General features: G+C 43.5%; 1 protein-coding gene across 3 annotated transcripts in view; it reads left to right on the forward strand.

The window, feature by feature from the left end:
* The window catches only part of BAK1 (BCL2 antagonist/killer 1), an 80,098-nt gene that overhangs the window by 21,713 nt on the left and 42,202 nt on the right, over positions 1-16,183 (forward strand). For all 3 annotated transcript variants that reach the window (XM_053249914.1, XM_053249913.1, XM_053249915.1), the window contains exon 3: positions 8,563-8,670. In XM_053249914.1, coding sequence (XP_053105889.1) covers positions 8,598-8,670 — 73 coding nt within the window. In that variant the 5' untranslated portion in view covers positions 8,563-8,597. The remainder of the gene's footprint in view (positions 1-8,562; positions 8,671-16,183) is intronic.

Genomic DNA, 16,183 nt, shown 5'->3' on the forward strand with positions numbered 1-16,183 from the left:
TTTGTGTCACCAGCTGATATAGCAATACTAAAGGAATAGGCCATTAGCATAATCCCATTTTATACTCCATTTGATCCATTATTTATTTATTTGCTTATTTATTTGGCTGGCTGGCTTTATTTAGCTAGCTGGCTGGCTAGACAGACAGCCTGGACCTCTTTATTGCTATTCCAACTCCTGTTATCTAGCTTATTGCAAAGAGCTAATTAACACAACCTGGTGTATTGCAAGATGACAATCATTTTTATGCTGTGGCACAATTTTACCAAATGGCCATTCATCATTAGAAAAATGCAGTGCCCATTTAGAGCCAAGCTCCTCACTGGATAAATTATCACATCAGCAGGTTGTGTGAATTGGCCCACAGTGTCACATGAAAATGAATCAAACCTTACAGAAACCAAGGTCCATCTGAGCTCTTGCAGTTCTCTTATTCACTAATCCAGTTATGTTGTTAAAGCAGGAAAACAATTTGGCTCGGCATGGCTTAATCTCATTAAGTCTAAGTACTAACAATCACATTTTCTTCTACAGATTGTTTTGTAATCTGTTTTGCAGCTTCCTGTATTTAAAAGTCAAGCTAACAGGTTTATAATTCCCCAGGCTGCCCTCTTTCGTCTGTGCAAATATATTTTTAAAGTCCTCGTCGGAAAAGGTGACAACACTAGGTGATTTCTCTTGATTGAAATCATACTGAATTATTAGGTCCACATGGAAACATAGGAAACTGCCTTTTACTGGTCCATCTTAGCTCAGTATTGGCAGTGGCTCTCCAAGGTTTCAGGCAGGAGGCTCTCTCAGCCTATACTAGAGATGCCAGGAAGTCAGTCTGAGACCTTCTGCATGCAAGTATGCAGATGCTCTTCCATGAGCTATGGACCCATCCCTTAAGGGGAATATCTTTACAATATCTTTACAAGATATTGTAAATGCAAACCAAGGCAAATGCAAATCAAGGCACATCCAAATGCAAACCAAGGCAGAAAGTGTGTGTGAATGAGAGTCTCTGTGTGTTTTTCCAGGAAATGAGCAATTAAGCTTTCATTTCTCCCTGTTATTACCGCATTTCCCCCCGCTGGCAAAGGTGCCTTTAGAAACTCCATGACAAACAGTTATTCAAAAAAAACTACAAGGAGTACTGTGACACCTTATTTATTTTACTTAAAGTATGTCTATCCTGCTCTTCTAGCACAAGGCTGCTCAAGACAACTTGTGATAAAAACAAGAAAATACAATAGAAATCAACAATTAAAACCACAGTGACAGAAATTAAAAGCATTATAAATTATCAGACATTATAAATTATAAGCATGAGCTCTGCTTGTGAAGGGGAAAGCAGGGAATAAGTGTCCCGTCCCCCCCGCGCTGTCACTCAAACCCTACACCTGATGGCCATGCTTACTGTGCGGTTTGAACATGATGGCACCATAAGCATGATGATCAGCAATACCGTGAGCTGCAACCTTGATCGCACTCACTTAACAATTCATAACATCTGAAGAGGACTAATGTAAAGGCTACAACTGAGTAACATGTAGATAGCCATCATTAACCATTGGTTATGCTCTTTTCTCCCCCTCAGAATGGTTCCAATACTGCAGATTGATGCTTCCATAGGAAAGATGGCTCATCTATATACTAGGTAAAGTGTGCCATCGAGTCAGTTTCGATTCCTGGCGACCACAGAGCCCTGTGGTTTTTCTCTGGTAGAATATAGGAGGGTTTTACCACTGCCATCTCCCACACAGTATAAAATGATGCCTTTCAGCATCTTCCTATATTGCTGTTGCCCAATATAGATGTTTCCCATAGTCTGAGAAACATACCAGCGGGGATTCAAACTGGCAACCTCATGCTTGCTAGGCAAGTCATTTACTGCTGTGCCACTAGCTGGCTTCATCTATGTACTACAGAGATGAAAACCAAATCCACAGTTAGTGCCTCTTACACTTAACTACCAATGGCGCCTCACTAATGAGGAGAGATGAGGCAGTTACCTCAGGTGGCAGCTTGGCAGAGGTAGTAGACTGGCCACCTCCACAGACCCACCTCCCACGATCTCATCCCTCCTGGGCCCATTGCATCACCCCTGAAACATTTTTTTTCCTTTCCGCATCAACCATCTCTGCTGTCCATCGCTCCTCCTCTGTCCCTCAAGCATCCCATCCTCTGCTTGTTCAAGAGGCATAGGGCAGATAAGTTGGTAGGAAGTGATCATACAGACTTCCTGCATGGCCAGTTTCACCACCCTCTGCTAGCAACCCTCCCTCCTTGCATGGCACCCTTGCAGAGCTTTGTAAGGCCCAGGTTGGGAGCTTCCCATCTAAGTCTTGCAAAAGTGCTGCACAGGGGTGCGATCTACTGGAAACCCTCCCTCTTCATGTGGTATCTTTGCAGAGCTTTGCAGTGCTTGGATTGGGAGCTTTTCATTGGTGCCTTGCAAGGCTCTTCATGGGTTGCGTGAGAAGAGGAAAGGTTACTAGCAGTCCCTATCATGCGCAGCATGCAGGATGCTCTTGCTGCTTTTGAAGCCTCCCTCCCTGTTCAAGCCATCTTTCCATCCTTCCTTTCCCCTCTCCTGCAAATTGTGACTCCCAGAGGTGGGTACCAGTTGACAGCATACAGAGTGAGGGAGGGAGGTGGAAGGACAGACGGCTTAGTTGGAAGGCAGGCGAAGGAGAAGAGGCTGCCTGCTGGCAGCTTTTTCTTGTCACTACAGCCCCCTTGTCAGCCTCCTATCCTCAACCTGCAGGGGCACGGCTTGGCAGAAGTGCATGTTGAGGCTGCATATTATGACTCACCTCAGGTACCCAAATACCTTTGGCCAGACTTGCTACGGTAGAAACAGAATGAATAAGTCGAAGACAATTGCTAATAAGTTGCTTGTTCTTAACGTTCGTTTTCACTCTCACAGTTTACAAATTGATGCTTAGATATGCCTTAGACACAGCCACATAGTCACAGTTCTCAAGCCACTGACTCCAGAGTATTCCTAGAGATATCCATGTCGCTACTTCAGTATAAATATTTCCTGACTTGCCATTTAAGGTCATTGTGAAGGCTTGATGTAGCAAACCAAGCTCAAGACAACTAGTAAAGTAAGGTGTGCCGTCGAGTTGGTGTTGACTCCTGGAGACCACAGAGCAATGTGGTTTTCTTGGTAGAGTACAGGAGGGGTTTACCGTTACCATCTCCCACGCAGTATGAGATGATGCTTTTCAGCCTCTTTCCTATATCGCTGCTGCCTGATATAGGTGTTTCTGGGAAACATACCAGCAGGGATTCAAACTGGGAACCTCTGGCTTGCTAATCAAGTCATTTCCCTGCTGCACCATTATTTTTTTTTATTATTCTAAAAAAAACCCCACAAGATAGACACCAGCAACAGTCACTGGAGGTACTGTGCTGGGGGTGGATAGGGCCAGTTACTCTCCCCCTGCTAAATAAAGAGAATCGCCACATTAAAAGGTGCCTCTTTGCCCAGTTAGCAGGGGATGCTAACAACTAATGCTAACATTAGGTGACAACTAGGGTCCCATGTAAAAATCTTCGCAACAAAGGCACTGTTGAAGACCACCAGGCTTACTTGGTCAAACCAACATCTCCTACTATGTGGACAGGGGTGATTCAAGGTTTTTGGGCACCAGATATGAGGCCCCAAATGATGCATTGCCCTGCAGGTTTTAATAGGAATGCAACCAGCTGGCAGTGTCCTCTCATTGCCCTACATCCCTTTCCTATCCAGGCCTGTAAATGTTAGCTCAAGAGCTGGGAGCTTCTGGTGGCTTTAAAGGCAGCAAAAGTGCTGCTCCCCACCACTCCCATGTTGCTCTCTCCCCCTGCCCAATCTTCCCTCCCTTGCCACCCCCTTCTTACCTTACTTGGGAGTGGCAGCAAGTACTGCTGCTCTTTCTCTCTTTTGAAAAGGTGGGGAGGGGAAACATAGAGTAGAAGGAAGTGTGTGGAGGACCCCACACGTCCTTCTGCTCTGTATCTCACCCCTGCTTTGCAGGGAGCAGAAGAATGATGTAGCAGCAGAGGCCACTACCATTGCTTATGGGTAGGGGTGGTTGCCTGTCCATGAATGGGGTGGTGTGATGCAGGTGGCCGGCCAGCTGAAGCTGTTAATCTGCCACCTCTTCCAATCCACTGTCTGAGGCTACCATCTCACCAGGCCTCATTAGTAGGCTGGCCCTATATTCAGAAATTGACTCGCATCTCCCCTCTGCTCAACAAACTGCTCTTCTGGAAATCCCAGAGATATCATGGGAAGTACAATCTGTTCCCTACTGCCCCACTTTAGATGTGCACTCTGGAGAGATTCTCATTTCCCTATTTTCTTCTGAGTCAAGAACTAGACATTTCTTCAGAATTTGAGCATTGTCCATTTTGAACTCCTTTTGAGGCTTTGAGCAGCATCCATTTTTTAGCAGTATCAGTTTCAGCCAGCCAGCCAGCCATGGAGTTAATGCTGCAAATGGGGTCTGCTTCAGGGACAAGCCAGACACTGAATTTTGAAGTTCTTGTTGAAGATACAATTTCAGTCATTTTAAAGGGATTTTTTTTTCGTATTTTGATATATTTTGAATTATTCAAAATTTTTCAAATCAACATTTAAATATTTGATTAGCTTGAGTGTTTGTGTGATATTTCTGGTTGGGAGAATCTCTCTGTACAAAACAGGCTAACAAAACAGTCACGAATCATAGAATTTTAGAGTTGGGAGGCCTTCTAGTCCAATTCCTGCTTAGTGCAGGAAACTACTACAGCAGGTTATCAAAGGCCCTTCTCTAGCATAACATCATAAGAAGAGCCCTGATGGATCAGACCCCAAAGGCCCACCTAGTCCAGCATCCTCTTTTCTACAGGGGACAACCTCTTACCTCCAAGAAGCCTCGTGGCAGCCATGCTTCATTAGCATAGTAGTATTTGTGGCACGACCTATTTTTCCTGCTAATGCTTCTGGTTTTAGGCTTTTAACTCCTCTTTAAGCATATGCATAAAGTACTTACAGATGGTATGAATACGACAAATATTTATATACCACTTTTCAAAAAAAGTTCCCAAAGTGGTTTACATAGATATAGATTGATTAATTAATCAATTAAAATGACTCCCTGTCCTCAAAGGGCTCACAATCTAAAAAAAGAACATAAGAACATAGGAAACTGCCATATACTGAGTCAGAACATTGGTCTATCTAGCTCAGTATTGCCTTCACAGACTGGCAGCGGCTTCTCCAAGGTTGTAGGCAGGAATCTCTCTCAGCCCTATCTTGAAGAAGTCAGAGAGGGAACTTGGAACCTAGATGCTCATCCCAGAGCGGCTTCATCCCCTAAGGGGAATATCTTGCAGTGCTCACACATCAAGTCTCCCATTCATATGCAACCAGGGCAGACCCTGCTTAGCTATGGGGACAAGTCATAATATGATAGACACCAGCAACATCCACCGGAGGGATGTTGTGCTAGGGATGGATAGGGCCAGTTGCTCTCCCCCCGCTCAATAAAGAGAACCACCAATTTTTAAAAGGGCCCTCTTTGCTCTGTTGGCAGTAATGGCACACCTAGTGTTTACTTCCCAGTTTTCTCGGTTCTTCCTCTTTGGACCCTCAGACCATGGAATCTATCATACGTGTTTACATTTGCTGCAAATACAAAAACAATTGCTTTCTTGCGTTGAACTAGAGACATATCTATCACTGCTGGGTTTTCAAGATTTTCATAGGAAATGGTTAATTTTTTAATTTAGGGTAATCGTGATATCGTTTTAACAAAAAGAAGTTTGAGTTTTCTTGTGTGTGTATTCTATCAGGTTAATGTATGAGCAGGCGGAGGTTTACTGAATAAGGTTCTGATTTTATTGTTTCCTAAAATATCTACCAATAGCATTATTAAGTTCAGTATATCAAGTCAAACTTATGATCCCAGTGAACAATGGTTTCTCTATTTCTATAAACAGGGAAACTATTTCTAGTTTTATAGCAGGTATAATGTATTCATAGTACAGGGTTTTAACTTTAACTCCCAAAGTAATAAATTGCTCATTTTCATGACACACCTAAATTAGGCATTCAATTTTGGTTTATTATTTCTTTTTTTTAATTACTCAATTAATTAACCAGCTCAGGAAGTCACCAATATGATGGAATTTCATGCTCAAGCAGGAATGCTATCTCCTCCTTTGTCTATTTTTGGATTGGAAGAAATTTTTGAAAAACAGTTGCAGAACTATTTATGTTTTTTTATTCCGAATTCTGACCTGGCTGAGGAGGAACCTGGCTTTCTGATCTGCCTGGATCAGAACAAAGAGACAGAGTTCTTTCCTCCACAGTCTCTGATTTTTTTTTTTTAATTCATGGGCTTTCTGGGCTTATAAAAAGACTGCTGCCCTATGCTCTGTGCCTCAGTTGCCAGAAGCCTTGCAGGGAGGAGGAGGAGACTTTAACATCTGCTTCCCAGAGACAGTGGCTGCCCAGTGGTGAGAGCCTGTGTGGTTGCTGTCTGCTGTTGTCAGCTTGCCAGTCTGTGTGCCCCCTAGCGTGTGGGGCTGTGGCTGCCCTGCAGGTGAGTCTGTGCCGGATCAGGGCCAGAGGGGGTGAGTCAGCAGTTCCTGAGGGTCAGCTGCTCCAATGAGCCATCTTTCTGGGCTTATAAAAGGACTGCTGCACTGTGGTGGTCGGCCCGCCACCGGCAGGGTTGCCACTGAAGGGGCGACACCAAAGGGGGTCGCCCCCTTGCTGGAGCCACCTCAGGGGGCAACGAGGGCGAGGGCCTGGTGATATCTTTTGGCTTCTGTTGTTTTCGGATCCTGGGTGTTCCAGATGTGTCTTGGTTTGTCTGGGGAAGGGGAGACAGGGTGTGTGTCCACTGACTATGGGGTGGCTATTCCGGTGGTGGTGGGGAATAGAGGAAGTAAAGTTGGCAGTTCAGTGCGTCGTTACAGGGGAAGGGAAGTCAGAAATCTATTAGCTGTTTCCCCTTCCGGCTGCCCTGCCAGCTCTTTGACCATGGGGAGCAGTGCCAACCTCCCACAGACTCTCACCTTGCTCCTCTGTAATGCCAGAGCTGTCCAGAATAAGTTGGAAACTGGAACAGATAGGAATCCTGTGTCGTCTCTTCAGGATTGGTATAATGAGGGCAGCTTCAGATATCAGTCTGGCAGCTGCATATAGCTGCGCCACCTATAGCTTCCAAATGCTTTCCAAGCACAGCCCCCCATAGAGCACACCACAACAGTCCAAATGTCATGGGACTATGGCACAGATGACTGAGGCCAGATCAGCCTTCTTGGGAAAGGGGCAGAGCTGGTGTACCAACTGAAGCTGTGCAGCGAAACCCCTGTCATCTAATTCACCAAGAGGATCCCCTCCAGCTGCAAACTGGCTCCTTTAGAGGGGGTGCAGCCCCATCCAGAACCGACTGAAAGCCCCCTACTCTGGCCCTTCCACATCCAGCCCATCATGACCTCCAAAGCATGGCTCAGAACCTGGGGTCAGATGACATAAAGAGAAAGAGCTGGGTGTCATCTGCATCTTGATGACCCCACAGTTCAAATCTCTGAAAAACTTCTCCCAGTGGTTTCATGCAGATCTTAAACAAGGATCAATCCCTACGGGACCCCACAACCAACAACCACAGGGCGAAGCAGTAATCCCCCAACAGCACTTTCTGTACCTGACTCTCCAAGTAGGACCAGAACCAGTCCAAAACTGACCCACAGAGCCCCAACTTGGAGACATGAGTCAGAAGAATATCCTGGTCGATAGTACTGAAAGCTTCTGAGAGTTCCAGCAGAATTGCAGGGATATTCCCTCCCCACTCCCATCTAGTTCCTGGCGTAAATAATCCACCATGGCAACCAAGGCACTTTTAGTCCCATAACCAGTTGAAAACCAGATTGAAATGGATCCCCATGATGTGTGTCATCCATGGAGAAGCTTTAGGTTGATCCACAATTCTTCATTAGGTAGACCAGTAAAATAGCATTTTCTCAGCTAAATATGAATACAGGTATTTGAAATAGAATTCATGTCACCTTGAATTTTATTGTATGTTTGTGTTTCAGTGTTTAACACTGTAGAAGAGATGTGTGGCTAAACCATTACTGTGTTTTGTTTGATTATGAATTTAAACAATAATGTGCTGTTTCTCTCTCTGCCATATATACACAGAGAGACACTAATTTCCCCCATCCGACCTGGATTACATTTGGATTTTTGGAGATCATTGGATTACTTCCAGTAATGTTGTGCTGTTTCTCTCTCTGCCATATATACAGAGAGGGAACAAATTCCCCCAAAATCTCGATCATTGGATTACTTCCAGAGGTAGAATTGCCTGAATTTGTCAGGCAGAGTACAAAGGGTTTGGAGTGTGGTTGACTAAGAAACTGAGAGTCAGGTTACTGAGAGGCGGAGCCAAACAGCTCTTATGGGAAGAGGAAGCTGCTGAGATCATACTTAAGGGCAGCACTCAGCACTGTAGCAGTGAGTAAAATTTTGTAGAGGATCTTGAGCCTTTCACTCACAGATTGTTTCCTCTGTCTGATAAACTTTTGCAGATCAAGACTGTCTTTTGCAAAAGCTCCACTCCAGCATGGCCTCGGGGAATGGCAGTGACCCACCAGACAGGACAGGAAGGCGCAGACCATCACGGGAACTTGCATCAGGTAAAAACATTTGTAACAGTCTGCACCTTTTGATAGTCACTTTGAATGGCTGTTAAATGGTGAGTGGAATTACATCTTTTGAAACTGTTTTTCTCTTCAGAAGGAAGGGATGATCATTGTTTTTACTAATGAGGTGATTACATAATGACTGAGGCTGCAGTTCTGTGCATGCTCTTCAGGCAATATGCCCCACTGAACACAGACTTGCTTCTGAGTAAATGTGCATAGGATTGTACTGTATATTGACTTCTTTTGTTGTTTAATTCCTGCAATTAATTCCAAGTCAGTTTAGTTGAGGCATGTGGAAGGTTATGTGAACATTTTTTGGCATATGGAGAGGGCAGGTTCATGTGCACAACTTTATGCAGGAGGCAAGGTAACATGTACATCCTTTGGCACATGGAAGGAATAGGTTCATCTGCACACCTCAACATGTGGAGAAGGCAGGTATACATGTGCAGGTCTTGGAATGTGGAGCGGACAAGTTCATGTGTGTATTTTTTAGAATGTGGAAGAGGCAGATATACATGTATATGTTGTGGGATGTGGAGGGGGCAAGCTCATGTGTACATGTCTTGGAATGTGGAGGGAACAGGTTTATGTACACATCTTTTGACATGTGGAAGGGGCAGGTATACGTGTATATGTCTTGGCATGAGGAGGGGGCAGGTTTGTGTAAACATCCTTGGGCTGACTCAGTTTCCTCAGCCTGGTTCTCTATTTGCAAAACACTTCTGTACAACTCTCCTCCAGCCACCTTTAAATGAAGTGGGCAGGAAAGTCTGGTCATGCTGCAGACAGGGAACTCTGGCTCCTGAGGACTGGATTAGGGTGTGTGCCTGACATTTTTATGTCAGCACTAGATCATTGTAATTTCTGTTTTATAGATGAGGGTAACAGGCTGAAGGATTGTGACTGACTCAAGGCCACCCAGCAAGTCGATGGCTAGGTTCAGATTTATGATTTAATCATTTTTATAGCACTTCTTAAATGTGCATTATCCTGTCCATCCTCACAACTGTCCTCATTACTATTTCCTTGCAGCAGATTGGGGACAGGATCCAAGAATTACTTTTTTCAGGCCATCCAGTCAAGCCCAATGCTCAGCAGGAATGAATGAATGAATGAATGAATGGAGTGGTGTGCGTATAATGCTTTTCTCAAGTCCTCAGAGCATTCACTAATCTTTGTAACCATCCTGCAACACAGGCCACTATTATTATCATCCCTGCATCACGTATGAGAGAGCTGTGACTGGATCAAGGCTGCCCAGGGCGTTAATGGCTGATCCAAGAGGGCCCAGAGATTTCCAGCTTTCCAACTATCTCAAGCCATATTCAGGTATTAAGTATCCATGGCTACTGAACACCTGAATTAGAGCTGAAATCTTCCCAGCCCATGTACTATACCCATCCTGCCACTTAGCCCAGGTCCATGTTCTCTGCTGGAGCACATTGGATTGTAGTCCTGGGTATTGTTTTGTGCTTGGAGAAAAGACTAGCATAGCCATGCAGCACAGTAGCAGCAATGCTGGTGGTATTTCATTCATTTGTTTTACCTTTCCCAACTTTCCTTTGGGGGAGAGAGATACATGAGGTTCTCAGGAAATCTCCCACTTAGATACTTCCTGCTGAGACCTTATCTGTATCCAGATCAGGCAAGGCTGTGACCCAGCAAAGCAGCATAAGCTCACAGAGGGAAGGCTGGGGCCAGCTGAAACTATTATATAGCCAGAAGAGCCCCATCCCTTCCTGGATCTTCAGGCCAGCCCTGAACACGTCTCTCCCTCCTCCTGAGGAGGCCCATTGAGAGGTAGGCACTCTGCCTTTAGAGCTGGAGTTCAGCCCTGGGTGGCATTGCTTCCATTCTTGGGGACTCGGGAACAATGGAAAGGGCTCTGAGCAGGGAACAAGAGCCTCCCTGGGGGGCAATGGGACCGTAGTGCTGCAGGCTCCTCCAAAGGGGTGACCAGCTCTAACTGCTCTGGGTCTGAGGGGTAGTAGGGCTGTCATTGGAATTGGGGATCCAGGTTGGGGCAGGCTCCTTGCCCTTCTCTAAGTGGGTCTCCTTCAAGTTGGAGCCCCAACAGAACTACTTGTTTTTGACAATGTGACAGCATCATACAAAAGTTGATCTATAACAATTAATGCTATCTAAACACTCTTATTATAGCCAGTAGAGTGTATTAGTATAGACACAATGTTCAATGACATGTACAAACTGTGCCTGCAATATCCATCTTAAAGTGTCTCCAAAAAGAAATTCCAAATTTGTCTGATCAAAGTCTCTCTTAGCTGCCATTCTTAAAACCAATATATCGATCTCTTGACAATATTCACAAAAAGGCACAAATACCAGATATACCACCTCCAGAATGTGCATATAAAATGGAGAAGATACCCAAATATACGTTTTTCAGTTCAGGATGTCCATGTCACATGCTCTTCAAGAATTTGATTCTTCTGTGCAACATGGTGTGACCTCAGCCTATCCCCCTGAGCAAATGTTAGGATAATTTCCAGAAGCGATAGTTGTGTTGGTCTGTTACAGCAAACACAACAGAGGGGCCTGCAGCATCTCGAAGAATAACACCTGTATTGTGACAGATGCTTTCATGGACTAGAGCCCACTATGTTAGGTGCATGAATTGTTGTCTTCAGTTGACAGATACATTCATATATGGGTACAGAGGGGAAAGAATTATAAACTCTGTACCATTATCTATCTGCTTCCATGTATGTTTGTATTATATCTGTGTATAAAATTCTTTGCATTTTTATATTTTGTTTATTTCCAAATCGTTCTACCCTGCCTTTCCATTTAAAAGAAGTACCAAAAGCATTTATTAAATACAAAACACAATCTAAAAAGATCAGAACAGCAGGAGGTAGGGTGTGTGAGTGTAAATGTTTACAAAATTTAGAAACTCATAATCAGCACTATTAATCCATGAAAGGCGCATCCCAAAGCACACTGGCATAAATATGTTTATACTGCCTGCCAAAAGGTAAGCAAAAATAGGGCCTATTGATATAGCACTTTTGAGTGTTGGATTCTATTGTTTGTAATCCTTACAACAGCCCTATAAAGTAGGTCAGTATTATCCCTTTATTGTGGGTAGGAAGGGGGTTAGGCTGAGGCTGAGAGGGAGTGGCTTGCCTAAGACCACTTAGTGAGATCATGGCAGATGTGAGATTTGAACCAGGGACTTCCTAATTCACAGCTCAGTCTCTTAAGTCACTATGCAACACCAGTATAACATAGGTAATAATAAGAGAGGATGCTTCAGAAAAGAACTGAAGGGGTTTCCCAAGCTTAGTTGGATGGAATGCTGCAAAATACAATGTATTTGTATTAGTAGGACAGCAGAGTAAATGTGTCCCCACCCCCCTTTATTAGTTTCTGCCTCTGCTCTTGTCTTGTCTTGTCTTGCTGTATTAATATTAATTTGTAATTTGTTGTTGAATTTATTCTGTATTTGGGTGTGTGTGTCATATTTTCATTTGTAATAATGAATATTACTAATGAATAATAAAGGCCTTGGGGCCTTTTCTTTATGGCTGAAAGTTGGGTTATAAACCTCTGGATAAAAAAATAAACTAGTAACCAAGGTGTTTCACTTAGAAATGTATAACAGTGTCATTAATTTCTCCCTCAGACAAGCACAGCATACCTAACAAAATGTTTATTTGTTTGTTTGTTTTTATTTAACATATTTCTATACCGCCCAAAACTTGCATCTTTGGGAGGTTTACAATTAAATGTTGACCAACTTCCCACTGCAAATGTTGTGCTGGGTTGTGGGTGGAGAGAGGCAATTTTCATCTCTCTCCCCTTCCCTCTGAAGCTGACTGTGACGCCGAAAAATATGTCCCCGAGGGCTGAGTGACCTTCAGGGACATATTTTTGGGAGTCACAGTCAGCTTCATAGGGAAGGGGAGAGTGATGAAAAATACCTGTCTCCCATAGCACAGCACAGCATTGTCAAACCAATGTTTCCATTAGTGTGGGTGTTGGCAGGGCAGTTGTATAAAACAACAGTTTGCTGGCATTTATGTTGCAGCGCTTGTCTGACAGCATCTGTTATCTAGTAAAATCAAATTTTGAGTTCCTGCATGTCAATTGGCTGCATTTGGTGGGGCACAATCTTATACAGAAGGGAAGTTTTTGGAAGGGTTCTCTCTACCCACAACTGCCTGCAGCTACCCCAGAACTGTGCAAGGGTGAAGGAAAAGCCCTATTCAAATTTAAAATCCCAACTCAGTTGTTAAAACTATCTGTACTGCAAACCGCTGTGCACAGTTGACCTTTTAACCTGTTTTACTGTTGGACTTGTAAATGAGAGTGGCAGTGAGTCATAACAGCTTTCTCAGGAACCTCTTACTTGCAATTCATTGAAACTGTTTTGCCAGTTTAGCCAGGAAGATGTTGTGTATTTGTACCTCAGTTGTACTTGGCAGTGCCTTTTTGCCTGGGGTAAAAAAAGCATGTGAAAAGCATTTGAAAAGCATTTTTCATCATGTGAAGAAGCATTGCCGATTTTGAACTTTGGTGTTGGAGAAGACTTTTGAGGATACCATGGACAGCCAGGAAAACAAACAAATGGATTATAAAACAAATCAATCCAGAATTTTCACTCGAGGCACAGGCTCAAACTATCATACTTCGGACACATTATGCGAAGACCTAGCTCCCTTGAGAAGTCCATAATACTGGGAAAAGTTGAAGAAAAGAGAAGAAGAAGACAACCAGCAGCAAGGTGGGTGGACTCGATTCCGACAGCAATGAATGCACCACTGAGAGACCTTAAAGGCCAAGTTGAAGACAGGTCTTCCTGGAGAGAATCTATCTATGTGGTTGCTAAGAGTCGACACCAACTTGATGGGACTTAATCAGTCAAGGTGCCAGATCTAGCAGGGTACTGCACTGGAACACAAGTGAGCTCTGCCTAGCAAAAACTTGAGCAAAAAATTCCCAGGCCGTTCCTTCCTTAACCTGACTTTGGGGGTGGCAAGCCTGTTTTGCAGCAGCAAACATGAATTGTCCCCTTTTCTAAGCAGTGTTCGATTTTGCTTGCATTTGGATGTTTAATACTGTCTGCTGTAAGATATCCCCTTTAGTGGATCTGGCTGTATCCCAGTGATAGAGCATCTGTGTGCATGCAGGAGGTCCCAGGTTCAATCGCTGGCATCTCCAGTTAGGACTTCCAAAAAGCTTTTGACAAAGTTCCAAAGACAGGAAACAGAGGTAGGAATAAATTGACAGTTTTCACAATGGAGGGAAGTAAGAAGTGGGATCCCCCAGGGATCACTACTTGGACCAGTGCTCTTTAACTTGTTCATAAATGGTCTAGAAGTTGGGATAACCAGGGAAGTGGTCAGATTTGCAGATGACACTAAACTATTTTGGGTAATGAAATCCACAACAGATTGTGAGGAGCTCCAGAATGGCAGATGCGGTTCAATGTAAGCAAGTATAAAGTGATGCATACTGGGGCAAAAAAACGCAACTTCACATATAGGCTGATGGGATCTGAGCTGTCAGTGAGTGACCAGGAGAGGGATCATGGGGAGTGGTGGACAGCTAGTTGAAAGTGTCCTCAGTGCACGGCAGCTGTGAAAAGGGCAAATTCTGTGCTGGAGATTGTTGTAGAACTGGAAAAGGTGCAGAAGAGGGCAACCAAGATGATCAGGGGCCTGGTGCACCTTCCTTATGAGGCAAGGCCACAGCATCTGGGGCTTTTTAGTTTGGAAAAGAGGTAACTACATGATCAAAGTGTATAAAATTATGCATGGAGTAGAGAAAGTGGACAGAGATAAATTTTTCTCCCTCTCTAACACTAGAATCTATAAAATTGAAGGCCAGGAAATTTAGGACTGACAAAAGGAAGTTCTTTTTCACATAGCATATAATTAATCTATGGAATTCTCTGCCATGGGATGTGGTGATGGCCACTAGCCTGGATGGCCTTAAAAAGGGCTTAGACAAATTCATGGAGGACAGGTCTATCAATGGCTACTAGTTTGGTGGCTATAGGCCACCTCCAGCCTCAGACAAGATGCCAGTTGCATCTTGCAACTGCAAGAATACCAGTTGCAGGGGAGCAACATCAGGGGAGAGGGCATTCCCGCACCTCTTGCCTGTGGGTGTCTCAGAGGCATCTGGTGGGCCACTGTGTGAAAAAGGGTGCTGGATTGAATGGGCTTAGGGGCCTGATCCTGCAGGGTTGTTCTTATGACTGGGACAGACTTCTGCCTGAAATCTTGGAGAGTTGCTGCCAGTCACTGCAAACAGTACTGAGGTAGATAGAACAAGAGTCTGGCTCGATATAAGGCAACCTCCTATGTTCCTATGACTATGTTTTACCTCAGTGTGAATGCGGTTGAATGTGGTGGCAAAACTCATTCCTAACATAAAATTATGTCTGATGTATACACGTGAGGTTTCCCCCCTAGAAAACATCTGTTTTATTGTTAACCACAATTTTGGTGTAGGCTGAGAGTAAAAACCCATTAGCAATGACACCTATATCAGGCAGCAGCAATATAGAAAGATGCTGAAAGGCATCATCTCCTATTGTGCAGGAGATGGCAATGGTAAGCCCCTCCTGTATTCTACCAAAGACAACCACAGGGCTCTGTGGTCGCCGGGAGTCGACACTGACTCAACAGCATACTTTATATTTAGCAATGTACAGAGTAAGGAAACAGAAACTGTACTTACCAAGAACTACTAACCAGATGTGCTTGTAGGATGCATTTTTCATAACAGGTGGAATCTTTGCCTTTCCATTCCTCCTCAGTAGTTGATTTGCTGGTCTACCTGAGGCTTATTTGGCTGTCTCAGAATTCCATTTGTTGGTTCTGTTTATTTTTATTAATAAATAATATTCCTTACACTGGTGAAAACAAAGAGTATGAGTAAATACCAGCATACCTATCATTCCAAAAATTAATCCAGTTTCTAATACATTTTTCTGCATCAGACCATTGTACATCATCTCTGTTAGTATTGCAACATCCCAGATTTGCTTGTACCAATCCGATAAAGTTGATATAGCAACTGATTTCCTTAAAGCTGATACATAATCTTGCTGCAGATTGCAAATAATCAGCCAGAACGTCATATTTCAGATATACAAACCTAACAACTTTAGGTGAATAATCAAGAAAATATGTAATTTTTTCTTTAAAATTTGTTTCCAATATTTTTTAATTCGTGGACTTGTCCGCACCATGTGAAAAATGTTTTATGCTTTAACATTATTTCTAGCATGTATTAGGATAAGAATTAAACATATATGACAAGTATGCAAAAGACAGATACAATCAAAGTTACAATTTGAAAAACCTCTCCTAAAATGTTCAACTCACTCCATTGCCCCACATCTATCCAAATTCACTCCCTGTTGTTAACTGGTTCACCTAGGTCTTTTCCCCATTTATAATCCTATCTTTGTCATGTTTCTTCCATTGCAATGGAATCAGTGTCAATAACTAATTAATCCTTTTAA

Source organism: Hemicordylus capensis, chromosome 4, assembly GCF_027244095.1.
Source record: "Hemicordylus capensis ecotype Gifberg chromosome 4, rHemCap1.1.pri, whole genome shotgun sequence".
Classification (NCBI taxonomy): Eukaryota; Metazoa; Chordata; class Lepidosauria; order Squamata; family Cordylidae; genus Hemicordylus; species Hemicordylus capensis.